This window comes from Gracilinanus agilis, chromosome 2 (assembly GCF_016433145.1).
Source record: "Gracilinanus agilis isolate LMUSP501 chromosome 2, AgileGrace, whole genome shotgun sequence".
NCBI lineage: Eukaryota > Metazoa > Chordata > Mammalia > Didelphimorphia > Didelphidae > Gracilinanus > Gracilinanus agilis.
Window position 1 is genome coordinate 278,200,051 of NC_058131.1, and position 24,728 is coordinate 278,224,778.

Here is a 24,728-nt window from a genome sequence, read left to right on the forward strand (position 1 = left end):
TTGTTGCTCCTTGATATTTGAATTGTTTCTTTCTGGCTTCTTGTAAGATTTTTTCTTTTGCTTGGAAACTCTTGAATTTTGCAATGATGTTTCTTGGTGTTTTCCTTTCTTGATCGAATGCCGCAGGTGTTCTATGAATCCTTTCAATGTCTATATTGCCCTCTTGTTGTAGGACTTCAGGGCAATTTTGCTGAATTATTTCTGTTAGTATAGAGTCCAGGTTTTTATTAATTTCTGGTTTTTCTGGAAGACCAATTATTCTCAAATTGTCTCTTCTAGACCGGTTTTCTTGGTCTGTCACTCTCTCATTGAGATATTTCATGTTTCCTTCTATTTTTTCAGTCTTTTGGCTTTGTTTTATTTGTTCTTGTTGTCTTGAGAGATCATTAGTTTCTACTTGCTCAATTCTAGCCTTTAGGGATTGATTTTCGGCCATAATCTTCTGGTAATCGGCCATAATCTTTTGGTTTTCGGCCATAATCTTCTTGTTTTCGGCCATAATCTTCTGGTATTCCTTTTCAATCTGGTCATTTCTTGTGTTCAATTTGCTTATTAGTTCATTTGGTTTCTGAGACTCGCTTTCCAGTTGCAAGATTCTACCTTTTAAGCTGTTATTTTCTTGCCAGATCTCTTCCATTTTCCTCAGAATCTCAGATTTGAACTCTTCCATAGCTTGTGAGGAGTTTTCCTTATTTGGGGAGGGTCTGGATGGTTGTTTGTTCTCCTCCTCTGTTTTCTCGGTTGTCTGGATTTTCTCTGTGTAGAAGCTGTCGAGTGTTAAAGACTTCTTTTTTTTGTTATTATTCTTTCTCTTCTGAATTTCCTGTAACTGATTAGCCATCATTAGCCCAGCAGCTTCTCAGGTTTATCCTCGCTCTCTGTGTCTGTCTGAGATCTATTGGCTCCTGAGGTCTGAGTTCTAGTTTTTTCCAAGGTCAGGCCCCCTGGTGGATTCCCTTGCTTGATCCTCTGCAGGAGGTTCCTTTACAAGTCTCAGGGCGCTGCTTCCACAGTCGTATACCATCTGCACTGGTTCCCCACTTAGGCTTTAGTTCCTGGCTGTGTTTGCCTCCACCCACGCCTCTGCTCAGCCGGCACCCACGCCTCTGCTCAGCGGGCGCGCGCCCAGCGTCCACTCTCTGCTCCCGCGCGCTCAGATTTCGCGTGCGTTCTTGACTTAATGGGGTCCTAAGTCTTGCTGCTCTCAGGAACAGGTCCCGGAGCTGCCGATGACTCGATGGGTGCCCCAAACTTGCTCTATTTCTTTTTAGCTGGGTTCGGAGCTATAGGTGAGTGTGGAGGGGGTGGGGGTGGGGCAGTTGCTCAGCTCGCGATTGAGTGGGAGCCCTTTTTAGCCTGGAACTGTCTCGATTCCACGTACCTTCCACGCTGTGCCCTGTTGTGGGGTTCCTCCGTTCGTCTGGACTTGTTTTTATGTCCCCTTGAGGAGTTTTGTGTGTTTCGGTCAGGAGAGGTTAAGAGCTGCTTCTTACTCTGCCGCCATCTTAACCCGGAAGTCTCCCAAAGACCAATCTTAATATCTTCATGAAAAATGACTCGCCTGGTGGCCAATCTTGGTTATGAGCCTTTCCTAACTTATCTGTATGTGACCCTTAAGAGACCACACATCTGTTGCCAGGACCATGCTCAGATCCTTTCCAGATTAGTAGAACCTGTTAGAGATGCCATTCCGCTGACATAGAATCCAGAATCTAGGCGTGACTCCTCACTATACTGGGACATCAAAGCAGGACTTTTGAGGAAGTATTATTGTTTTCATGTTCCAGATGAAGAAACTAAGGCTTAGAGAATAGAATAACCCATTTGCAATCATGCAGCTAACAAGTTTTGGTGGACAGGAATAGGACCTAAGACTTTCTGTCTGTGTCACACAGCTAGTCTATTAACAGCTTGAAATGAAGCCATCCAGATAATACTTTATCTTTATCATTGTTGCCTATAATAGCACTGAACAGTCCCTTGGGGCTTCTCTCTCTGGCCCTTTTTACTGTTTAAGATCTATTCTTATATAACATCTCAGGATAAGGGGCCCCTGTGACTTTCAATTACAGTTATTTTGTTTTGCTTTTTTCAGACATAGCTTAAAGGCAGTAATAAGACATCAAATTTAAGTAGGAGAGTAAAGAATATCGGTCTCCTGCAGAGGTCCAAGAGTGGGTACAGCTAGGTCCCAATGAATAGACCTAGTGATTGAATTATAATTTTTAAATTTTGATTTAAAAAATATTTTTCCATGTTACATGATTCATTTTCTTTCCCTCTCCTCTTCTCTCTCTCCTCCCAGAGCTAACAAGCAATTCCACTGGGTTGTATAAAAGTTATCACTTGATACCCATTTCCATATTATTCATTTTTTTTAACCCTTACCTTTCATCTTGGAGTCAATACTGTGTATTGGCTCCAAGGTAGAAGAGTGGTAAGGGTGGGCAATGGGGGTCAAGTGACTTGCCCAGGGTCACAAAGCTGGGAAGTGTCTGAGGCCAGATTTGAACCTAGGACCTCTCATCTCTAGGCCTGGCTCTCAAACCACCGAGCTACCCAGCTGCCCCCCATATTATTCATTTTTACCATAGAACTGAAACCTCAAATCATATATCCATATAAACAAGTGATAAGTGACGTCATAAGTTTTTGTTTTTGCATTTCTATTCCCATAATTCTTTCTCTCAATGTTCTTTCTCATAAGTCCTTCAGGAATGTCCTGGATTATTACATTGCTACTGGTAGCAAAGTCCATTACATTGGATTGTTCCATAATGTTTCACTTTCTGCGTACAGTGTTCTCCTGGTTCTGCTCATTTCACTCTGCATCAATTCTTGGAGGTCTTTTCAGTTCATATAGATGGATTAATTATAATTAATGAATCATTTTAATGAATTCCTTGAAGTAGGCATGTGTTCAAATTCACTGGAAGTAATAATTATGTAAAATATAATTGTTTTCAGCCCTAGAAATATGTAGTGCGAGTTTAAATAATGTGACCATATCAGAAAGAATTCATTATTTGTACCAATTCCTTTTTTACTTTCCGATGTAAATAAAAAGGATGGAGGCTAATATTTATAGTACCCCTGAACTAAAACTCCATATCAGTTCTATTACCATCTATTATTCAGCTAATACAGCACAATGGCTAGATTTTAAGTCCAGAGAAAAATTAAACTTAAAAAAAAAAGTTTTTTTCTAGTATATATTGGTAGGAGAAAAGTCAATTTAAAAAAAATCTCCCCCTAGTAGCAGATGCCCAGGAACACAAAAGCAATTTTAGTATATCAATGGAACCTCCACTTGTGGAAATTGTAGCCCATCTCTACCTTTTCATCTTGTATAATTTTTGTTCTTGCCTTGCCACACATTCTCCAGAGGGGGGATTTGCCCAGAGGCCTGAACGCCTTCCTTTGGTTATTTCTTACTCTTGCTCCACGCCCAGGTCACCCCCTTTTCAGGCCATGTTGTCCTTGATGTCTTCAGAGACACTTCTCATGCCCAAGTGCGATACATGGCTTAAACTTGCCATTCATTTCAATCCAACTCAGCATAATGCAATTCAATAAGATCCAAGATAGAATTTATAGGACTTGGCAGTGGATTGGATGAAAAAATTAAGAGAAGAGTGCCTCAATTTTGAACAATACAAGCCTGCAGAATGAGGAGCAGCAACAGTAGTACAGAGTAGTAGGGGTAACTCACCATGAGCTGAAGTGGAAAGAAGAAGGGAAGGAACAAGCATTTATTAAACCTCTCCTATGTGCTGGGTACTTTTAGAATATCATCTCATTTGATCCTCACAACAACCCTATCCAATTTAATTGCAAGGCAAGACTTCAACCTGTGATGTTATTGGTATTTCAAAAACAAAGGCAAATGGAATGGCTTAAGCTTTGAACATAAAGCTTTTCTTGATCTTTTTTGCTACCTAATGGAATAACCTTCTTTATTTTGGCAATGGATAGAACCTGGACCTGGAGTCAGGATGACTTGAGTTCATGTCTAACCTTAGATAATTATTAGATGTGTGACTTAGGGCAAGTCACTTATTCTCTGCCTACCTCAGTTTCCTCAACTGTAAAATGGGGATAATAATAGCACCTACTTCACTGGGATGTTGTGAGGATAAAATAATATCTATAAAGCACATAGCACAGTATAGGTACTACATAACTGCCAGCAATTATGATGTTTATTGTTATATAATTAGTATTTGAGGCACTGAATAATGGATAAAGAGCTATCCTTCAAATCAGGAAGAAAAAGGCTCAAGGCCCACTTCTGACACATATTGGCTTAGTGAAACTGAGCAAATAGTTGTTTCTTACCTTCTTACTTTCTGTCTCAAAATTAATATTGTGTATTTGTTCCAAAGCAGAAGAGTAGTAAGGACTAGAGAATGGGGGTTAAGTGACTTGCCCAGGGCCACACAGCGGGGGAGAATCCGAAGCCACATTTGAAGCCAGGACTTCCTGGACCTGGCTCTCAATCCCCCAGCTCCTCAGTTGGTTCTTTAAGGCAGTAAATTGTGATGTAGTACAAGCCTAGATTGGTCAAGGGAATTTCTCTGTGTAGGCAGCAGGTGGCACCAGCAAATAAGGCAGGCTGAGAACCCAGTGTATTAGGAGAAGTGGAGGGAGACACTCTGAAAGCCCAGCTTTCTTGCAGATCTCTGGTCTCCAGGGAGTGACTTTCCTTTAGAACTCGGCCTACCAGAATGGCATGTCAGTCCATAATATTATATTATTATTATCAAAGGATTATAACAGCATCTACCTTTCAGGTAGGTTTTGAGGGTCAAATGATCATATTGCCTGGATCATATAGTAAGTACTTAATAAATGCTCATTCCTTTCCCCACAAAATATGAAACTAGTTAACCCAAGCATCCCTCTGGTTCAGCCTACAGTCACTCTCCACAAGCTTGTGATTTATATCTAGAAGTATCTGAATCCTAGATTTATATGCCAGGCTTATACTTCTGATATCACTCTTTTACTTTGTTGAAGAATTTCAAGCCCCCCCAGATCAGTTTCCACTAACCAAGCCTTTTGGTTTGTTAGAATTGGGAAAGAACTCTTCTTCATCCTTCTTAGGTCAATAAGGTGCTGTTTTGTTTTTTTAACAATTTTATTTTATTAATTTTTTCCTATGGTAACATGATTCTTTTTTTTAAAACCCTCACCTTCCATCTTCAAATCAATACTGGTTATTGGTTCCAAGGCAGAAGAGTAGTAAGGGCTAGGCAATGGGGGTCAAGTGACTTGCCCAGGATCACACGGCTAGGAAGTGTCTGAGGTCAGGTTTGAACCCAGGATCTCCCATCTCTGGGCCTGACTCTCAATCCACCGAGCCACCCAGCTGCCCCCTGGTTACGTGATTCTTGTCTCCCTCCCCTCTTCCTTCCTTCCTCCCAGAGTTGGCAAGCAATTTCACTGGATTATAAGTATATTATCACTCAAATCCTATTTCTGTATTATTCATTTTTGTAATAGAGCAATCTTTTAAAACCAAATCCCCCAAATCATATACCCATATAAACGAATGATAAATCACATTTTCTTCTGGATTTCTACTCCCACAGTTCTTTTTTTTAGCATTGGATAGCATTCTCTTCATAAGTCCCTCAGAATTATCCTGGATCATTGTATTGCTGTTAGTAGCAAAGTCTATTGCATTTGATCGTCCCACAAAGTTTCCGTTTCTGTGTGCAATGTTCTCCTGGTTCTACTTATTTCACTTCGCATATAGATCTTTCCATTTCTTATAGAAATCAAACAGTTCATTCCTCAATAAGGATTTTTTTTAAATTAGGTAAAAGAGATCATTTAAGAGCAGCAAATTCAGAACAGAAAAACTAGTACATCTGGCTAACTGAAAAAGAGAGAAGCAATTTGACCAGGACAAAGAAAACCCCTTGGAGAAGTCCCATCCCCATGGGGGATGATTGTGGTTACTCCAGAGCTGCAGGCCTCTGGAACCACCAGTCCTGCTCCCAGTGTAGGGTCAGATAGGGTACAGATCTTGGGACACACTTCTTCAGAACTTATCTTTAAGCAGCTGTGCACTTTCATGTTTTACCCTTAGATACCATTCAGTTTGCCTAACTCTTGTTTCTCTTCTTCTTGCCTGGGAGTCCAGGCGTGTTCCTAATCATGATGATGATGATGATGATGATGATGATGATGATGATGATGATAATCAACTAGCATTTATATAATTGTTTTAAGTTTTCAAAGTGTTTTTAATCAATCAGTTAACATTTTTGAAGCACCTCCTATGTGCCAGGCACTATGCTAAGCACTGGAAAATAAAAAGATGTAAAAGACAGCCCTTGGCTCCAACATATGACTAGCAGACAAATTGGCAAGTTTAAGGTAGTATCATAAAATGTTAGAACTAAGAGTCTGGGGCATGTCTGGGAGACTTGGGACAAAGAACGCTCTCCAGCTCCAGAGAAAGAATTTTTGGAATCAGAATGCAGATCAAAGCATATGATTTTCCATTTTAATTTATTTGGGTTTTATTTTGGGGTTTGAGTTTTATATGAGTATTCTCTTATAAAATGAACAATATGGAAATGTTTTGCATGATAATAATGCATAACCCAGATCGAATTGCTTGCCAGCTCTGAGTAGGGAGGGAAGGGAGGGAGACTATTTGGATCATATAACTTTGGAAAACTTATTATTACATGTAATTGGTAAAATAAAATATCTTTATGAGAAAGAGAAAGAGAGAGAGAGGGATGGAGGGAGAGAGAGTCCAGAGGCAGCAGGGTGGCTCAGAGGATTGAGAGCCAGGCCTAGAGAGGGGAGGGCCTGAGTTCAAATGTGTCTTAGACTTAGATACTTCCTAGCTATGTGACCCTGGGCAAGTCACTTAACTCCATTTGCCTATCCCTTACCACTCTTCTGCCTTAGAACCAATACTAAAATTGATTCTAAGACAGAAGGTAAGGGTTTAAAATAAAGCGGGGGAGGGAACCAAGATAGACCGTAAAATTGCCTACTCCTCCCTACTTGTACAGATGAAGTAACTTGAGCTCGAAAAATTGAAGTAATTTAGACCCAGGGATTCACAGCTAGTTGGTGGCTGTGGAAGGAAAAATATCTACTACTGATATGGTTGGAAGCCATACAGTGGTATGCTGGAACCAGTTCTGATCAGTGTGAGCATTTATATCTCAGAAATGGGCAACATTACAAATCAGGGCTTAATTTATTCTTTTGTTGATTGTCTAGATTTAAGAAAGTGTTAATAATGCTGAATGTGTTGTGTGATTTTTTTGAGAGTTGGTTGTTAATTTACCAGAACCTATGGTATAAGATTGGAAGCCATGTAACATAGACTAGTTTTTCCTTAAAATGACATCTTCAAAACTTAATTCTCCCAGGGGACTAAGGCTCCAACCAATGGCAGCTTCTCAAAGCTACTATAACATCCAATGATATACCTTCAATTGACACAGTTTGCAGAAGTTAAGTCACCCAAATCATGAGTACCCAGCCTGTAGGTAGTCAGTGCTCCTTGCTGCTCCACTGCCATGTTGTGGTGGCAAATGTGGAAGAGGAAAAAAAGCAACTGAACCAACCCTATATCTTAGCTGAGTATCTTTTCTACGATATTGTTTAGGGAACTTCCTTTAAAAAATTATTTATTTAAAACCCTGACCTTTTTTCTTAGACTTGATACTGCGTATTGGTTCTAAGGCAGAAGAGTGGTAAAGGCTAGGCATTGGGGATGAAGTGACTTGCTCAGCATCACATAGCTAGGAAATGTCTGAGGCCAAATTCGAACCCAGGACCTTTAGTCTCCAGGCCTGACTCTCTATCCCCTGAGATACCCAGCTGCCCCATAACTTTCCTTTTGATATAGATTACATGGTATAAGAGTGTGCCATGTCATTCCCATCCTGAGCCTGAACACTGGCCTATCCTAAGTTGGTCTTTGCACTCTGACTCAAGTCCTCTGCCTACCAGTCTAATGTTGCCCTTTCCAACCTACTGTCCTGGCTTCTGGGTCTAGGGTGCACCCAAAGCTGTTTGGGAGCCAGTTTTAACAGGCTACTTATGAGGGACCTCAGAGCACTGTACTGGGCACAAGAAAAGATGCAGAATTTAGATAAGATCAATTATAGGATCATCTGGCTAGAGCTGGAAGGGACTTTTGAGTCTGGCTACTCTGACCCCCTCATTGTATAGCTAAGAAAACAGGTTAAGTGGCTTGCCCAAGGTCATTCGATTAATAAGAGACAGGGTCTGTACTTGAACTCAACTCTATAACCACAAATTCAGTACTAAAAATCCAGCACTTATTCCATTGCACTACAGAGGATTTCTAGAAAAGACAGGATCCTCATCTTCCCTCTAACTTTATAGTCTAATAAGGAGATAAGATACAAACAAAAATTACAGGGAACGTCTTGGCCAAGAGAACTGCCATTTCTCCTGCTACAGAGTTGCCATGTCTTCTGGACATACTGCTTTCAGCGGGGCACGTTCTCTCCAGTGAACATGTTGTCTCTGGGCATTGTGTGGTCTCTGCTGCTCTTGCAATCATCAAGCATTTCTCTGAAGAAATTAGAACGCCTCTCCCTAATAAGGGCAAATGATAACTAAGTCATAGTTAAGGTCATGTCTTAGAAGAACCAATGAGCAAACACAGACAGCATCTCCAGACTAAAACTGAGTCCATTCATTGGACTGCCCATATTTGGAGATGAACCACTGTCCAAATCAATTATTTAAATTATTTTAAAATGCCCCGTTCTTCCTATTTAATCCTTTAGTGAAAGCTTGTGACGACAAAACTCAATTTGGGGAGATTTCCAAAAGAAATACCAAGGGTGTGCTGACCAGCTCAAACCATCTTGCAAGAGCAAATTATCAGATTTTCAGGGTACATTTCTAGCTCTTAAGTTGGCAAATGTTACAAATCAGGGCTTGATTTATTGTTCTGTGATTACCTCAATTTAAAAAATCAAAGTCAGAAGGTAAGGATTAAAAAAAAAAACAAACTTGGATTGGGAGAGGATTGAAAAAGATAACTTCTAAAGTCTCTCCCAGTTTTAAGTCCATTATTTTATATCCATCAGGTACAAAAAACAAATAACCCTGCTTTTGTGCTGTATTCTAGGTCCAAAATGCCACTGTTTGCCTGAATAATTTCAAATTCCTTTGAGAAATGACTTTCAAAATACAATAGGTAGCCTTGAATATAGGCCATCAGTGGTGCTTGTAAAACTGAATGAAAATAAATGAATGTGTTCCCTCTCCTCCAACCCTTGCTAGACTGTGGTCTGTTTCTCTGATCCAGACTGGTGAGAAGGAAAGGAATTGGCAAAGGTTGATTGTATCTTGCATTTTAATGGATCTGTGCTGATTTTTAAAAAAATGTTTCCCTAGTTAAAGGAAGCATGCTTAGATATTGTTCTGGATCAGATGAGACAACAAAACAATGAGGATTCTTTGAAGTGTTACCTGGACAAGGTTCGATTTCTGCTCTATGACATTAAAAAAAGGTAAGTAAGCATTGTATGCTACAAACAAGAAGAAAACCTGGAGTGGCAGAAAAAGTGAAGGATGTAGACAATTTAAGCCCAGCCTACAGGCCTTCATGATCTTTCCCTTGGGGAAGACGTGGTACCTAGGCGAAGGTAGTTCCTCCAAGGAAATATTAACTTTGTAAGGAGATAGCTTGTGCCCCTTTCCTGCCCACCTGGGGATCCTACAACAATTATACCACATTGTACTGTCATACAAGGATTTGGAGAAAAACAAAGACTCATGAAGATGGAAAAGGAAAATAAAAAATGACTTCACACAGAGACTCTTTTTGAGGTCATATACAACCTTAACCCTAGCCAGTCAGGTTGCAAATACTTAAAATTGGCTGAGGCTGAACAGGAAACTATGGACTAAAAACCACCTGCCTTTATTTTTTTTTTTAAACCCTTAACTTCTGTGTATTGGCTCCTTAGTGGAAGAGTGGTAAACGGGCTAGGCAATGGGGATCAAGTGACTTGCCCAGGGTCACACAGCTGGGAAGTGTCTGAGGCCGGCTTTGAACCTAGGACCTGCCGTCTCTAGGCCTGGCTCTCACTCTACTGAGCTACCCACCTGCCTCCTGCCTTACTTTAAATCAGTAGTTCCCAAACTTTTTTGGCCTACCGCCCCCTTTCCAGAAAAAAATATTACTTAGCCCCATGGAAATTAATTTTTTTTTAAATTTTAATAGCAATTAATAGGAAAGATAAATGCACCTGTGGCCATCACCACTTTCCTGGATCGCTGCAGCACCCACCAGGGGGCGGTAGCGCCCACTTTGGGAATCACTGCTTTAAATAATTAAGTATTATCACCTTTACATATGAAAGACGCTACTTTTTATTTTTTGTAAAACCCTTACCTTTTGTCTTAGAATTGATACTGAATATTGGTTCCAAGGCAGAAGAGTGATAAGTGCTAGGCAATTGGCTGGGGGTGGTGGTGGTGGTGGTAAGTGACTTTCCCAGGGTCACACAGCAGGAAATGTCTTGAGGTCAAATTTGAATCCAGGGTCCCCCCCTCTCCAAACCTGGCTCTTTATCCACTGAACCACCTAGCTGCCCTGACAGTAATTTAAAAAAAAAATGCTTTTTTACATTTACACTTGGTTCTGGAAAAACCTCTACATTAGATGCCTCATGGTGGTATAAAGCAAGGTTTTGCTGGCAGAACACAAATTCTGACAAGTCCTATCAAGCAAGAAAGGTTTTAAGTATAGACCTCAGGATTTACCCTGGGTCTTTCCCTCCAAGATGAGCCTTTATATGTTAGAGATTATACTGGGTTTATCTTGCTAGGAAAATGTAAGTTCAGATCTTGTCCTGGAGCTTGTCCCAAGCTCCGTGACCATTGGCAAGTCCCTTAGCTTCCCTGTGACTGTTTCCTTGTTTCTAAAATGGAAGAATTTTACTTCTAGTACTTACTTTACAGGACTGTCATGAATCTTAAATGATATAATGGATATAAAGTACTTTCCAGGGGTATTATAGAAATACCAATTATCTGGGGAAGGAAAATGTAATCCAGACATTTTAGGATCATAACTTTAGAGCTAGAAAGGGCCTTTGAGATCATTTAGTCCAATTCCCTTCATTTTGCAGATGAGGAAACTGAGGACCAGAAAGGCTAAGTAACTTGCCCCGGGTGTCAGTCTCTTAATTGCCAAATCTAATAGCCTTTTCTCAAAGATTGCTTCTTCTCAGTTTTCTTTGTTGCCTCTCAGCCAACATCATATCTGCTAACCACATTGTTGTCCCCACTAGCCTGGGAAGTCCTTGAAAGTTGGGACTGTCTTTTTATTTTCTTTGAATCCTCGGATTTAGCATAATTCCTCACTCACAGGAGCTGCTTAATGTTCACTTGACTGGCTTCTGATTCCTAATCCAGCACCTTCTGCCTATCCTAGTATAATTGATCGAGTATCTTAACAGGCTTCTAAGTAACCTGGAACTCTGGCTATGATTTCTGGGGAAGTGAGAAACTCAGCCTCCATTCTTATCAACTAACTTTAGGCATATTAAAGACACTCTTATCACCCCAAACTGGAAGATATATGGAAGAAGGTTTAAAGACACACAAAGCTGGGGCAGCCAAGAGGTTAAGTAGATAGAGAGCCAGGTATAGAGTTAGGAAGTCCTGGGTTCAAATCTGACCTCAGACATTTTCTAACTGTGTGACTCTGGGCAAGTCATTTAGCCCCAATTATCTATCCTTTACTGCAATTCTGCCTTAGAACCAACACCCGGTATCAATTCTAAGATGCAATGTAAGGGTTGTTTTTGTTGTATTTTTTTTAAGATGCATGAAGGAGCTCTAATGTGATTTCCCTGGGTCTGTGTATGTTAGTGTTAGCTTCCTCTTCCATTTTGCATAAGTGTTTCTAATATGATACAACCCAGATAACTACATGTTTTTTTATAACAGGTATAAACACTTTCATGAAGATGCCCTGCTCAATTTAAAAAACTATCCGTTTAATATTCTGAAAGTGTTGAAGGCATACAGTGCTTCTCTCAGTCAATATTTTTGTGTTAGAGAAGTCTATGAACAGGTATGAAATAATTAACATTTTAAGTATAAATATATATGTATTAGTATATATATTCTTATAGTATAAATATTAACATGTAAAGTATATTTGTTTATGAAGAAGCAAAAATGAAGCCATGTCTTTGTGGTCAAGTTAGCTTTCTTTCTTTTTTATTAATACTCTTATCTTCTGTCTTAGAGTCCATACTAAATATCAGACCCAAAGCAGAAAAGCAATAAAGGGGCTAGGCAATTGGAGTTAAGTGACTTGCCCAGGGTCACACAACAAGGAAGTGTCTGAGGCCAGATTTGAACCTAGGACCTTCCTTCTCCAAGTCTGGCTCTCCATTCACCTGGCTGCCCCTGTTGGCTTAGCTTTTAAACATATTCACTTTGTAAACAAAAGTTCACTATGTGAACTGAAGAGGCCAAAGGCCTTTTGATATTTGTAAAAGCGTTAGTAACAGAAATATCCTATGATGATTGACTGCAAAGAACTAAACCATTATCAGCAAAGCAAGTCTTCAAGATAACCACGAGGAACTCATGATGAAAATGCTCTCCTTGGCTAAAGAAGGAATTGTTGGAGTCTGCATGCAGATCAAGCATGCCATCTTCCACTTCATGCCCTTCATGAGTTTTTTATTGTATGTGTGATACGTGTCTTCTAACACAACATGAGCAATAGAGAAATATGTATTGCATGAAAGCACTTGGTATAACCCACATCAGACTATTCACTGCCTTTGAGAGGTAGATGGGAAAGGGATGGAAGGAAAAAATCTGAATCCTAAAATGTCAGAAAACTGTCAAAAATTGTTTCTATGTCTAACTGGAAAAAATAATTAAAATTAAAAAAGGTTAAATTATATACTTTTTCGTTTGTTTCAGACCATGGAAGGCGAGGTGATAATACGGTTTAGAGAGTCAGGTAACATCTTTGCAATATAGTTTAAGCCACTTTGCTCCCTGGGTTTGGATTGAGTCCATGTTTATCATTATTTCTATCTACTTGTTCTGTTTTGGGGAACAACAGAGGAGCTTCTTCAAGAGAGTCCCTCATATTTACATGATATGATAAAAAATTTTTTCAAGCCTGAAAGTGATTCCAAGATAAGTCTTTCTGCCAGCCGTGTGACATCAGTCCCAAGCAAGATTATAAGCGAAACCGTCCAGGAAGAAGCAGGCGAAATTGAAAAGATACCGAGCCCTCCTCGAGATCCCACAGAACTGGGGATTTCAGACCTAGACGACTTTACAGAGGACGTAACACAGGAAAGCTGGGAAATCGCATCTTCTTACCAGGTGAGTTAAACTACTTTTATTTTCTCTGGCTCTCTGCCCTGCTGGGAACATTTTTTCCCCTCCTCTGCTCTGGGCACTGACCTGTCTAACTTTCTTTAAGTGCCAACCAAAATCTCATCTTTTACTGAAAGCCTTTTCCAACCCTTCTTAACTCCAGTGCTTTCTCTCTGAAATATTTCCTATCTGTCCAGCATATAGTTTACTTTGTACATGTTGTCTCCCCCATTAGATTGTAAACTACTTGAGGGCAGGGACTATCTCTTTTTCTAACCCTTACTTTCCATTTTAGAATCAATACTGTGTATTGGTTCCAAGGCAAAAAAGTGGAAAGGGTTAGGCAATGGAGGGGAAGTGACTTACTTAGGGTCACATAGCCAGGAAGTGTCTGAGATCACATTTAAGCCCAAGACCTCCAGTCTCTACGTCTGGCTTTCTGTCCACTGAGTACCTAACTGCCCTCCAGGGGACTGTCTTTTATTTCTTTTTGTATCCCTAGTACTTAACACAGTGCCTGGCATATAGTAAGTACATAATGAATGCTAAATTGATTCATTTTTGTAATAGATCTACTATTACAAAATCAATCAATTTAGCATTCATATGATGTTCGGTCCAATAAAAATCACAAGGCAATGCCTTAAAATATTTTTATTGATATTTTTCATTTTTATATCCTTAATTTCCAGATATATCCCTCTCCTTGCCCCTCCCCCAGAGAGTTATGCCTTGTAAAATAGAATGAAAAAGTGAGTAGGGGGAAAGAAAAGTATTTCAGCAAAACTAAGTAGCCAACTATGTCTTGCATTACACCCAGTATTTCATACATATTATCTCTGCCTCTGCAAAATAGTGAGGGAGGTACCTTTTTTTCTCTCATTTTGGAAGTCAAGTTTGATCACTGTAATTACACAGGATTCAATCTGTTTGATTCCTTCCCCCTCCCCCCCCCATTTATATTGTTGTAGAGAATTGGGTACGTTGTTTTCTTGGGTCTACTGATTTCACTTCATATCAGTCCATGCTTCTTCTCTGTGTTCTTCATAGCCATCATTTCTTATAGTACAATAACATTCCATTCAATTAATGTATTTGTTTAGGCACTTCCCAGTTAATGGAGATTAACTTGATTTATAGGTCTTTGCTACTACCAAAAAATGCTGCTTTGGAAATGTTGGTGAAATATAAGATCTTTTTTATTTCATTTTTTTCCCAATTGCATACAAAAGCAATTTTTAACATTCATTTTCTGACATTTTGCAATCCAAATTCTCTTCCTCCCTCCCTCCCTTCACTCCCTCCTTTCCAAGGCAGCAGGTAGAATATGTAAAGTATATGTTGTCATGCAATACGTATTTCCAGTCATCATATTGGATAGAAGACATTGCATATTCTAGAAAAAAACACATGAAGGAAATAAAGGGGAAAATGGAATGCTTTGATCTGTATTCCAACTCCATCAGTTCCTTCTGTGACTGTGGATAGCCTTTTTCACTATGAGTCTCTTGGGGTTGTCCTAGATCCTTGCGATGTTGACAATAGTTAAGTCTTTCACAGCTAATCATCATGTCATATTGATATTATTATTATGTACAATGTTCTTCTAGTTCTTCATACTTCACTTTGCATCAATTCATATAAATCTTTCAAGGTTTTCCTGAAATTGTCCTGTTCATCATTTCTTATGACCCAATAGTATTCCATGTAATAGGACCTTTATTTTTATAATTATTGTTGATCTCCTTGTGAGATATGCCTAGCATACATAAAGAGGTAAGTAGGATCCAAGACCTATGTAGCATCTGGATCTTAACCAATAAAGAATATGAGGCCATTTCCCTAAGAATAACATTTTTTGTTAATGGGGGCATTCAATCCCATGAACAAATAATAGATCTTTCACTAATCTCCTTCCCTAAAAAGATCTGAGTCCTAACTTTTGCTTATAAAGGGAGTTATAACTCCTTGATTGGCCTGACAGTTGGACCTTTGAACCTCCCCTGAAAGTCCTCATTGGTGGATGTTTCAAAAGAGAAGGACTTAGAGACCTCAACTCTTCCCTTATAACTTCATCATAGGGGCAACAGGTCTTTGTTCACACCAAGAAGATGCAAACACACCTTTTCTTCCTCTCCATGCTTCTGGGCCTACCTACTTTTCAAATAGGTCAGAGTTCACTGAGGCTTTAATCATTTTAAGACCTTAACAAAAGACAAAAGGTCTCAACCCAGTTTGATAGCCTGGAGTTGGTGGGGGTAGGACTGGAAGTAATCCCAGTCTAGAACTAGCATTTCTGTCTGACCCGGGAAAGCCAAGGGGGAAATGACTTCAAATAAAAATACTACTAAAATTAATACAAGTCAGTATTTTCCTCAACCACCAAGGCTATTTTATCTCTGATAAGAGGTATCAGACTGTATTTACCAAATCTCAACTATCTACAGCCTTAAGAGTATGTATGCTTTTAAGAGGCTCAGAACAAAAGCCACACTTCCCTGATCACTTAAAAAAAATAACCCTTACTTTCTATCTTAGTAACAACTCTAAGATAGAATGGCAAGGGTTAGGTAAACGGGGGTTAAGTGACTTGCCCAGGGTCGAACAGCTAGAAAATATCCGAAACCAGATTTGAACCTACTGGACCTGATTCCAAGCCTGGCACTCTATCCACTGTGCCTCCTAGCTGCTTCCTGGATCACTTTCAAAGGAGAGAGGGTAGCCCTCAGCCTCACAATCACTAGCTTAGGCCCTTCCACCAAAAGCTAGTTGTACAAAAGACTGTCATGAATAACTAATAAGCCTTTAAAAAAACACACACCAGAAAAGTCATGCAGATTAGTATATACCAAAGAGGAGTATGCATAACAGTGAATAAGCTCTTCCTCCTAAAGAGAGGTAAGGGCTCATCTCAAACTAGAAGAGAGAAGAATCTCACCAAAGGGAAGTCTGCTCTCAGGCAGTGTCTAGGGCTAAAAGCGTTGGAAGTCAATAGACCATCTTCTTCGACATATCTGAAGGCTTCTCAAGCTCCAGTCCACTGTTCAAAAGTCCCAGCCTTTCTCTCTCAACATCCTTCCTAGAAGCGTGTGTCCAATGAAAGTGAAGAGAATTTCTTTTGCACTGACACAGCATCATGGCTCAGCATTCTCTCACTCCATCAGCAGGCACATCTCCTTTCACATACAAGGCAAGTACCTTCAGGGTACCTTTGGCCAAGAGAGAAGAGACATTGCAATAGTGGAATTTAGAATCTGGAAGTACTCTTTCCTTTTCATTCCTAATTTCTTACATTGTATTTTCTTTGAGATTACAGATCTTTTGTTACTCCAAATGAATGTTGTTATCATTTTGTCTACCTCCAGAAATATTCCTAGGCAGGATAGTTTGTATAGCTCTGTATTGGTAAAGTGATTTCGAGAGCACTTTCATTTTTATCATATCAACGCAGTCCAGCCACAATATCATTGAGTATAAGTTTTGTTTTAACATCGATTGTTTTTATGGCATATTTTCCAACCTATAAAACTCGACTTTGCAACAAAGTCAAATGGGCTAACTATCCAGCAAAGTGACTATACTGAGCATAAGCAACATTCGGCATCCCCTGGTTCTCCAACAAAAAGAAGGAAATTTATTTCATTTGTTCTTTGGCAGTAAGATAGAACAGCTGGGGGGTGGGGGTGGACTGAACCCTGAATCTAGAATCAGGAATGCCTGAGTCCTAATTTGGCCCCAGATACTTACTAGCTGTGTGACCTTGGGAAAGTCACTTAACTTCTGTCTGTTTCATTTATTAAATGAGGATTATAATAGTACCCACTTCCTAAGGTTGTTGTGAGAATCAAATAATCCTGAAGCACTTAGCACCGTACCCGGTGCATGGTAAATGCTATTATAAATTTTACTATTATTACTAATGAGTGCAATTAATCTGAGTTAGGCTACCTTTTAGTGCTCTGATCATATTATTGTGATCATTATACATATTGATCTCCATACGTCTTTTTTTTGCTTCATTTCCTACAGATCACAAGTTTCTTTGAATTCCTCAAATTCATTGTTTCTTACAACAAAGTGGCATTACAGTACCTTCAAATACCACAGCCATTCCCCCACAAACAATTCGACTCTTTCATTTCCGATTTTTTAAACTAATCGTAAAAAAGTATTGCTCTGAGTAATTTGTTATATATGGAGCCCTTCTTTCTAACTCTGACCTCCTTGTAGCATGTGGCCAGTAGTGGGACCACTGGGCCAAAGGGTATGAGCAATTTAGAGATTTTTCTGGTCCAATTCCAAATAGTTTCCCAACACAGTTAGGCCAACTCCACTAATCAGGGAGCTTATCTTCCCATAGTCCCTTCAATGATGACAATTCTTTTATTATCTTTGCCACACTGTAATCATAAGATTGCAAACAATATTTCCCATATTGGTTTTTGTTTGTTTGTTTGTTTAGTACCTGGGACATAGTGTTATAGGGGAGCAAATGGTGAACCCCAGGGTTCGGGAAGGAAACCTTTCTCAAGAATGAAAGCACTCCAAACTTAGCTTAAAAGTCAAAAGAAAGATTTATTAGCAAGATAGGATCAATGGTCAGCAAGACAGCATGAGTGGAACAACCCTGGGGGGCTGCTCCCCAAGACATGGCATGGCAGCATGAGTGGAGCAACTATCGGGGGTTGTTCCCAGGATGCCCCAGTTCAGGGGGTTTTGTATCCTTTACAAGAGTGTGGAGGGGACTCCTTGCACTCAGGCATTCGGTGAATGGGGGCTTTGCCTGAGATCCTCCGGGCTTAGGCTATCAAGGTGTGGCCCGCTCTTTGACTCAGTCTAAAGGATGTCCAAGGATAATGGTCTTAGCCTAGGAAGTCACCAGGACAGGAAGGGGGAAGGGAATTTCCCTGTTCACAGCCTGCCTGAGTTAAGGGGTACAGGGTCTCTGCCATCTCTGCACAGTGCCCATGCCAATAGGACTAGAAAGAAATCGAAGAAAATGTATTAAGATTCTAAAGCATATTGACTGAAAAGTTTAGAAATTTCTCCCCCCAAAAAGGTAGAATAGAGGGGAAAAAAGTTAAACTGCATATTCCAACACTGTAACCATAGGAACCAAGGGCTAAGCAGGAAGGCTCAGGGGCTGGGAATGGTTTGACCAAATTCACATAGTTAGTTAGTCACAAAAGACTAGAATCTAGTCACTGACTCCCAGTGGTATCCCTACCTACAGTGCTCTTCCCATTACCCTGCACTTCTGCCTTTATCAAACTCCTCTGAAAAGAGCATCTAGTGACTTGCCCAAGGTCACACAGCTATAACGTTTCAGGGTAGGACCCAAACCCAGGTCTTTCTGACTCCCAAGGCCAGTTCTCTATCAGGTCATGATCATCTCATTTTCCATATTGTAGATAACTTAATAAATGCTAATTGAATTGCATTCCATTGGATTAGACTGGTTCAGAAGAGGGGAATATCAATGGTTGTATTAAGTATCATGGATTTCGTCCTGCTCTTGGGATGTGCCATTACCCTGTAGAATGAGCTCTTTATTCTCTTGCAATGTTGTCTCTGTCCCTTTAGTCAATCGTTGCTATGCTCACTGCATGGAGAATACTGATTGGGGATCTTATAGAAAGTAAATTCTTAGTGGACTTTAGCATTCCATATTCACTCAGTTCACTAGGCTCTCTTTGCCTAATGGCTACAGCTGACCTTTATGTGTCGGCACTAAGATTTTCAAATTTAAAATGTCATATTCATTTGAAGTCTGTCCCCTATCTCTCCCCTTCGGATATGGTGATAAAAATTGTTTTGATTATGCTGCTAACTATGTAAGGTGTAAATCTTAAGTAGAAACCCTAGTAAGACATGATCCTTGGATGACTGGCCCTTGCACCCATGTGTGCTTGAAACAAGCTGCACAAAATGCATGTGGTTCTGTTGGAAGTTTGTCAGAGACCCAGGAACTACTCAATGGCTGTTGACAAAGCTATCATGCAAAAAGCAAGAAGAGCAGGGATGATGCCAGGCTGGGGAGGAGCTCACTGGAGGCGTAGGGGAGAAAAAAGGACACCATTTTGCTATTTCCTGTTATTGCTAACTAGGTGCTAAGCTCAGTTGTTTTTGTTTGCCAAAGGACCAAAAGTGTTCTTAGTATCCTCTAAATTTTCGTGCCCTGAGGAGAGGCCCCAATTACTCTACCCTAGTTACATAGCTCCACTTAAATACTAAAGCCATTTTATCTCTAGGTTCCTATAATCTCTGAGATTGTAAGAGAGGAGGAAAGTACAATTGCAACCTCTGAAGATGAGTATGAGACCTTCATAACTTCCAGTGGGAACAAGTATTTGGCCTTTTCACTTTCTGAAGAAGCTGACAGGAAAATGATTTTTGCACGAGCTGATATAATAATAGAAGACGCTAACACTGTTGTGAATACTGCCCCATACCTTGAACATGTGGATTTGCCAGCTTCGATGTTTTCAAAATTAAAGAAAGAGTAAGAATATCCTTCCATCAGTATTAGTTGGTCTGGGTTTTATTAAGGAGGAAAACTTTAAAGTGTTAAACGTTTAGAAAAGATGCATCTGCGATAAGTAAGCAAAAAGGGACTCTCTTTTAAGTTGGGGGAGCAATGATTTAGATGATAAAACAAAACAAAACACAGCAAAATTATTTGTCGTGTATTGGTTTAGTGACAGTCGCCTTCAAATCACGGTAGGAAGCCCAGCTTCCAGCCATGACTTCCACCTGTTGGGAGAATCCTAGCTTTCTTCAAGCTCCTACATTTCTGTAAAATGCTAATTAACAATGATTTCTTCTTCCTAAAATTATTTTGTATATATTGCTCTGTTTTCTCAATAGAATGCATGCTCACTGAAGGCAGGGGATATTTTTCTTTTTTGTTTTTTTTGTATCCCCAGTGTCTTGCATATAGTAGGCACTTAATAAATGCTTATTAAATTGAATTGAGGTAAGTGGAAGGATTGTGGCTTTGGCTATGACCTTGCAAAACCATTTGCAAAGGCCATCTACTAAGGACTGCTAAAATAGCATTCACAATTTTTTTTAAACCCTTACCTTCTGACTTGGAATCAGTTCCAAGGCAGAAGAGCAGGAAAGACTAGGCAATTGGGGTTGTTATTTGCCCAGGATCACATTGCTAGGAAGTGTTTAAGGTTAGATTGGAACCCAGGACCTTCTGTCTGCAGGCCTGGCTCTCTATCTATTGAGCCACTTAGTTGCCCCTGAACTTAGAACTTTCATTTATTTATTCATCCATCCATCCATCCATCCATTTATTTTATTGGTTGGTTTGGGTGTTTATTTTATTTATTTATTTATTACCAATTACGTGTTCTATATAACAAATTTCCACACAGATTTTCCCAAGTAATATGATCAAGCTCATCTCCCTTCCCTTCCTTCCCTGGTGCTGGCAGGCAGTTCGTGTATTATAATGCAAAATGTATTTCCATATTTGAACTTAAGACTTTTCGAAGCATTTATCTAGTAAATTATGTCCCCTCTATGTGACTTTGCTACTTCTTGGTATACTTCCTAAATCTACTTCTCTGGCAATGAAAGTCTAGATCACATGGGAGTGTCTTCTAAACCCAGTTCTTTTTTTCTTGATCCCAGAGTCCGCTTTGAACTTTTTGAACACCTTGAGAAGTGGTTTGGCCAATGCGTGACTAATTCCAAGATCATTGTTGATGCAAAGACTGATGAGCTGAATTCAGAGCTGGAGCTGAAGCTCCACTTACACAAACCAAGGCTCAGTCGCATAAGGACGGAAATCCATAACGTCAGGGCGGGTACCTCCCATTTTCCTTCCATTCCCCGCCCCCCAAGGAGTCAAGAATTGTATAGTGAAAAGAATAATAAATTTGGAGTCCAAGTGTCCTTTGTAACCATAGACCAAGGACCTCCCTTCTCCAGGTCTCCATTTTCTCAGCTGTAAAATGAGAGGCTTAGATTGGAGGACCTCGGAGATCCTTTTGAGCTCTAGATCTAGGACCCTATGAAATGCGCCTGCCCGAGAATTTTCCTGGAATTGTGGTTACAATCTGTTAATTACTTCCATTTGCCTAACACTTATAGTCTATTTAGCACCTTTTAGCAAACTGTGGAAAGTGACTGTGAATGTGCAACTCGTCTGAAGTTTTCACGGGGAAAAAGAGTGATAGCTTCTTGTGCCCTTTCTTTTACTACATTAAGAAATTAAAATCTTTTGTAAATGACAGCTTGGTCAACATGTGAATGCAGCTCTTACGCTTCCCTCCAAGTTTGGTAGAGGTTGCACACGTACAGTTTCTTCTGGACTTGAGGCTACTGACCACTGCATCACTTTGTCATACCTTCAGTTGACATTGCTCATCTCAGTTGTGTGTGATCCTTGGTGACCAAATCTGAGGTTTTCTTTGAATGAGATACTGAAGTGGTTTGCTATTTCCTTCTCCAGCTCATTTGACAGATAAGGAAACTGAGGCAAACAAGGTTAAGTGATAGTCACACAGCTAGTAAGTGTCTGAGGCCAGATTTGAACCTAGAAAATGGAATCTTCTTGACTTCAAACCCAGCACTCTATCCACTGTGTCTTTCAACAGAGGATAAGAAATGCAGGAATGGATTGAGGTCTTCCCTGGAGAAGGATGTGTGCTATTTCCAGTGAGATACCAGATTCTTCAAAGTATTGTATGTAGCCAAAATGAATGATGTAGCACCTCTGTAATCCCTGCCTTTGTATCCGACTTCTGTAAGCCCATTGAACCAGGAAGATAGAATCTCTTTTTTTTAATTCTTATTCAAAAAAATTTTATTTTCCCAATTATACGTAATAACAATTTTCAACATACATTTTCCGAAATCATAAGATTCAAATTGTCTTCTACCGTCCCTTTCCTTCCCCCCTCTTGGAGATAATAAGGAATTTGATCTGGGTTATATAGGTGTTATCATGCAAAATACACTTCCATATTGGTCATTGTTGTAAGATAATATTCATATAAAACCAAAATCTCAAAATAAAACCTCAAATAAACCAAAGTGAAAAATAGCATGCTTTGATCTGCAAGAGAATAGGACCTTTTCAGTGGAGACCTGAAGGATTTACAAGAGGTTGGCTTCAGAACTCTGTTGGATTTGAATCCTAAAATTTCAGAGCTCGATGGGGCCTCAGAAACCACCAGTTCAACCCCTTTCAATAATTTAATTAAAGCATTTGCTATGTAGAAGACCTTGTGCTATGCACTGAGGATCCAAAGACAAATGAAGATAATTTTCTACCGTGGGGTTATTGAAAGTGTTTTGAAATCTTAAATCACTATAGGGATAAGTCATTGTTTTTGCCTTGATGTGTGTTGTTCACTTCTCGTTTCTTTGAGAAATTTCTGCTCTTCTCCACCCTTGACTCTTCAGGCTAAGGGAAAAGAGAAAAAGAGACTATCTTTTCCAAAAACAATCATTGTCCCAGTTAATTTGTAAATCAGAATACACTGGTGATTTCTGTCTCATCCTACAGAAAATATACCTTGGCTAATACTCTGAACTCCTTGAATAAAAAGATTGTATTCAGAACATAGGAACACAGAAATCTAGAGCCAGAAGGAGCCTCCGAAGCCATCTAGCCCAGTCTTTTGATTTTATAGTTGAGAACACTAAGGTCCATGAATGCTAAGTGATACCCAAGTTAGAAACACACCAAAGGCAGCATTTGAATACACATCCTCTCACTCCAGAGTCAATGCTCTTTCCATTTGTTTTGCCCAACATTTCTCATACTGGGTCATCTCTTTGAGCCTGAACATTTCCTACTAATTCTTTGGGTACTATCAGCTAGTGAGAGTGGCACATTGTTGCCATCATTCCTCAATGTCTGGGAATTGATTTGGTCCCCCAGTTTGTTTGGGAAGGGACTGCCAAGAGAGGTGGCAAGACCCACTCATGGCCCATCTTTGCTTTGCAGCCGAGATAACATTTCACCAAGAACGGCTCGATCGTCACTGTGCGAGCATCATGGATACACTTCAGAGAGAGCGATTATTGTTCTATAAATTCAGTGAAGAACAAAGTAACAAGAATAGAAACTTCCGGAACTGGATGGCCAGCATAGAGCAAGCCTTCTTCAACTCAACAACAAGTCGAAAGTAAGGGGCCAAACAGCTCTTGGCTGGGAAAATGTCTTCAAAGGATTTCTATTGGGCTGTAGACTCAGAATCACTAGTCTTAACTTCCAGAGGAAGAACAGAACTAGATACTCTCCAGAAATAATCCAATTCTCCTTTGTTTTAACCTCAGAAAAATTAAAAATCTATTTTCCCAAAGTATCCCACTACCTTGAAATGGCTACGTCAACAGAGTGTAAACTTAAATAGTTTTTCCTAGCTATTTTGCTCACCAGTGCCACAACTATATAAAAAAGCACACTGAGAAACCTTTTTTTAAAGTGCAGCTGTAAACACTAGGTTTTGAATATTTTATTTGAATCATCTAGGGAAGCAAGCAGCAATAGGTTGTTCTGTTTCAGAAAACAGTTGAATTAGTTTCACAAAAGTGAATTTTGTTTAAGTAAAACCAGAGGCAGAAAACCGGTGGCCTGCAGTTGACAATTAGGAGTAAAAGGAGAGAATCTCTGAGAGCATAGTATGGAACCAGTATTTTGAGATCATGATTCTTTCAGAATATCCTGGCAACACTCCTGAGAAATTTTCCTTCTTTAAAATGGGCTTTCTTTCATTTCTTGCAGGTTATCTCAATTAAGTGCCAGCCTGCACAGAGAGCTGCTCTCTTACGTGGATGTTATGCAGGTGTCTCTCCGTGGTTTCAAACAGTATGTAGAAGAAAACATGGAGAAACTTCGACTTGCAAATATGGGTTTTCTTAAAAGATGCAGGTAAAAACGGATGTCGATTTCTTCTCTCTCTCTCTCTCTCTCTTTCTCTCTCTCTCTCTCTCTCTCTCTCTCTCTCTCTCTCTTTCTCTCTCTCTCTCCCTTTCTCTCTCTCTCTCTCTCTCTCTCTCTCTCTCTCCACTGACCCAGTTAATTTTGATAATGAGACCACTAAACTTTGCTTATAGATAAAAAATGGAAGGGCAGTAAAGAAAATAAAGCATGCATGGGGAGAGGGGAAGGAAAGGAAGACAAAATAATTGTCCTTATGCCTTCTGAGAGCTTTAAAGTCATAATGTGGAAAACTGATTTTCAATATGTTAAGAGACATAATTATAATGCTGAAGCAGAGAGCTGAATGGACTTTTTACTTAACCTCCTTCCCCCCCAACCCCCCCACCAAAAAAAAGATGGACAAGATAGCAAATATTAAGTCTTACTCTTTATG

The 24,728-nt window shown here is 39.7% G+C and overlaps 1 protein-coding gene across 1 annotated transcript in view; it reads left to right on the forward strand.

The window, feature by feature from the left end:
• The window catches only part of CCDC180 (coiled-coil domain containing 180), a 137,967-nt gene that overhangs the window by 48,102 nt on the left and 65,137 nt on the right, over positions 1-24,728 (forward strand). The window contains 8 exon segments of the mRNA XM_044659683.1: positions 9,418-9,533; positions 11,983-12,109; positions 12,979-13,018; positions 13,124-13,392; positions 19,638-19,888; positions 21,031-21,206; positions 23,357-23,537; positions 24,137-24,283. Coding sequence (XP_044515618.1) covers positions 9,418-9,533; positions 11,983-12,109; positions 12,979-13,018; positions 13,124-13,392; positions 19,638-19,888; positions 21,031-21,206; positions 23,357-23,537; positions 24,137-24,283 — 1,307 coding nt within the window.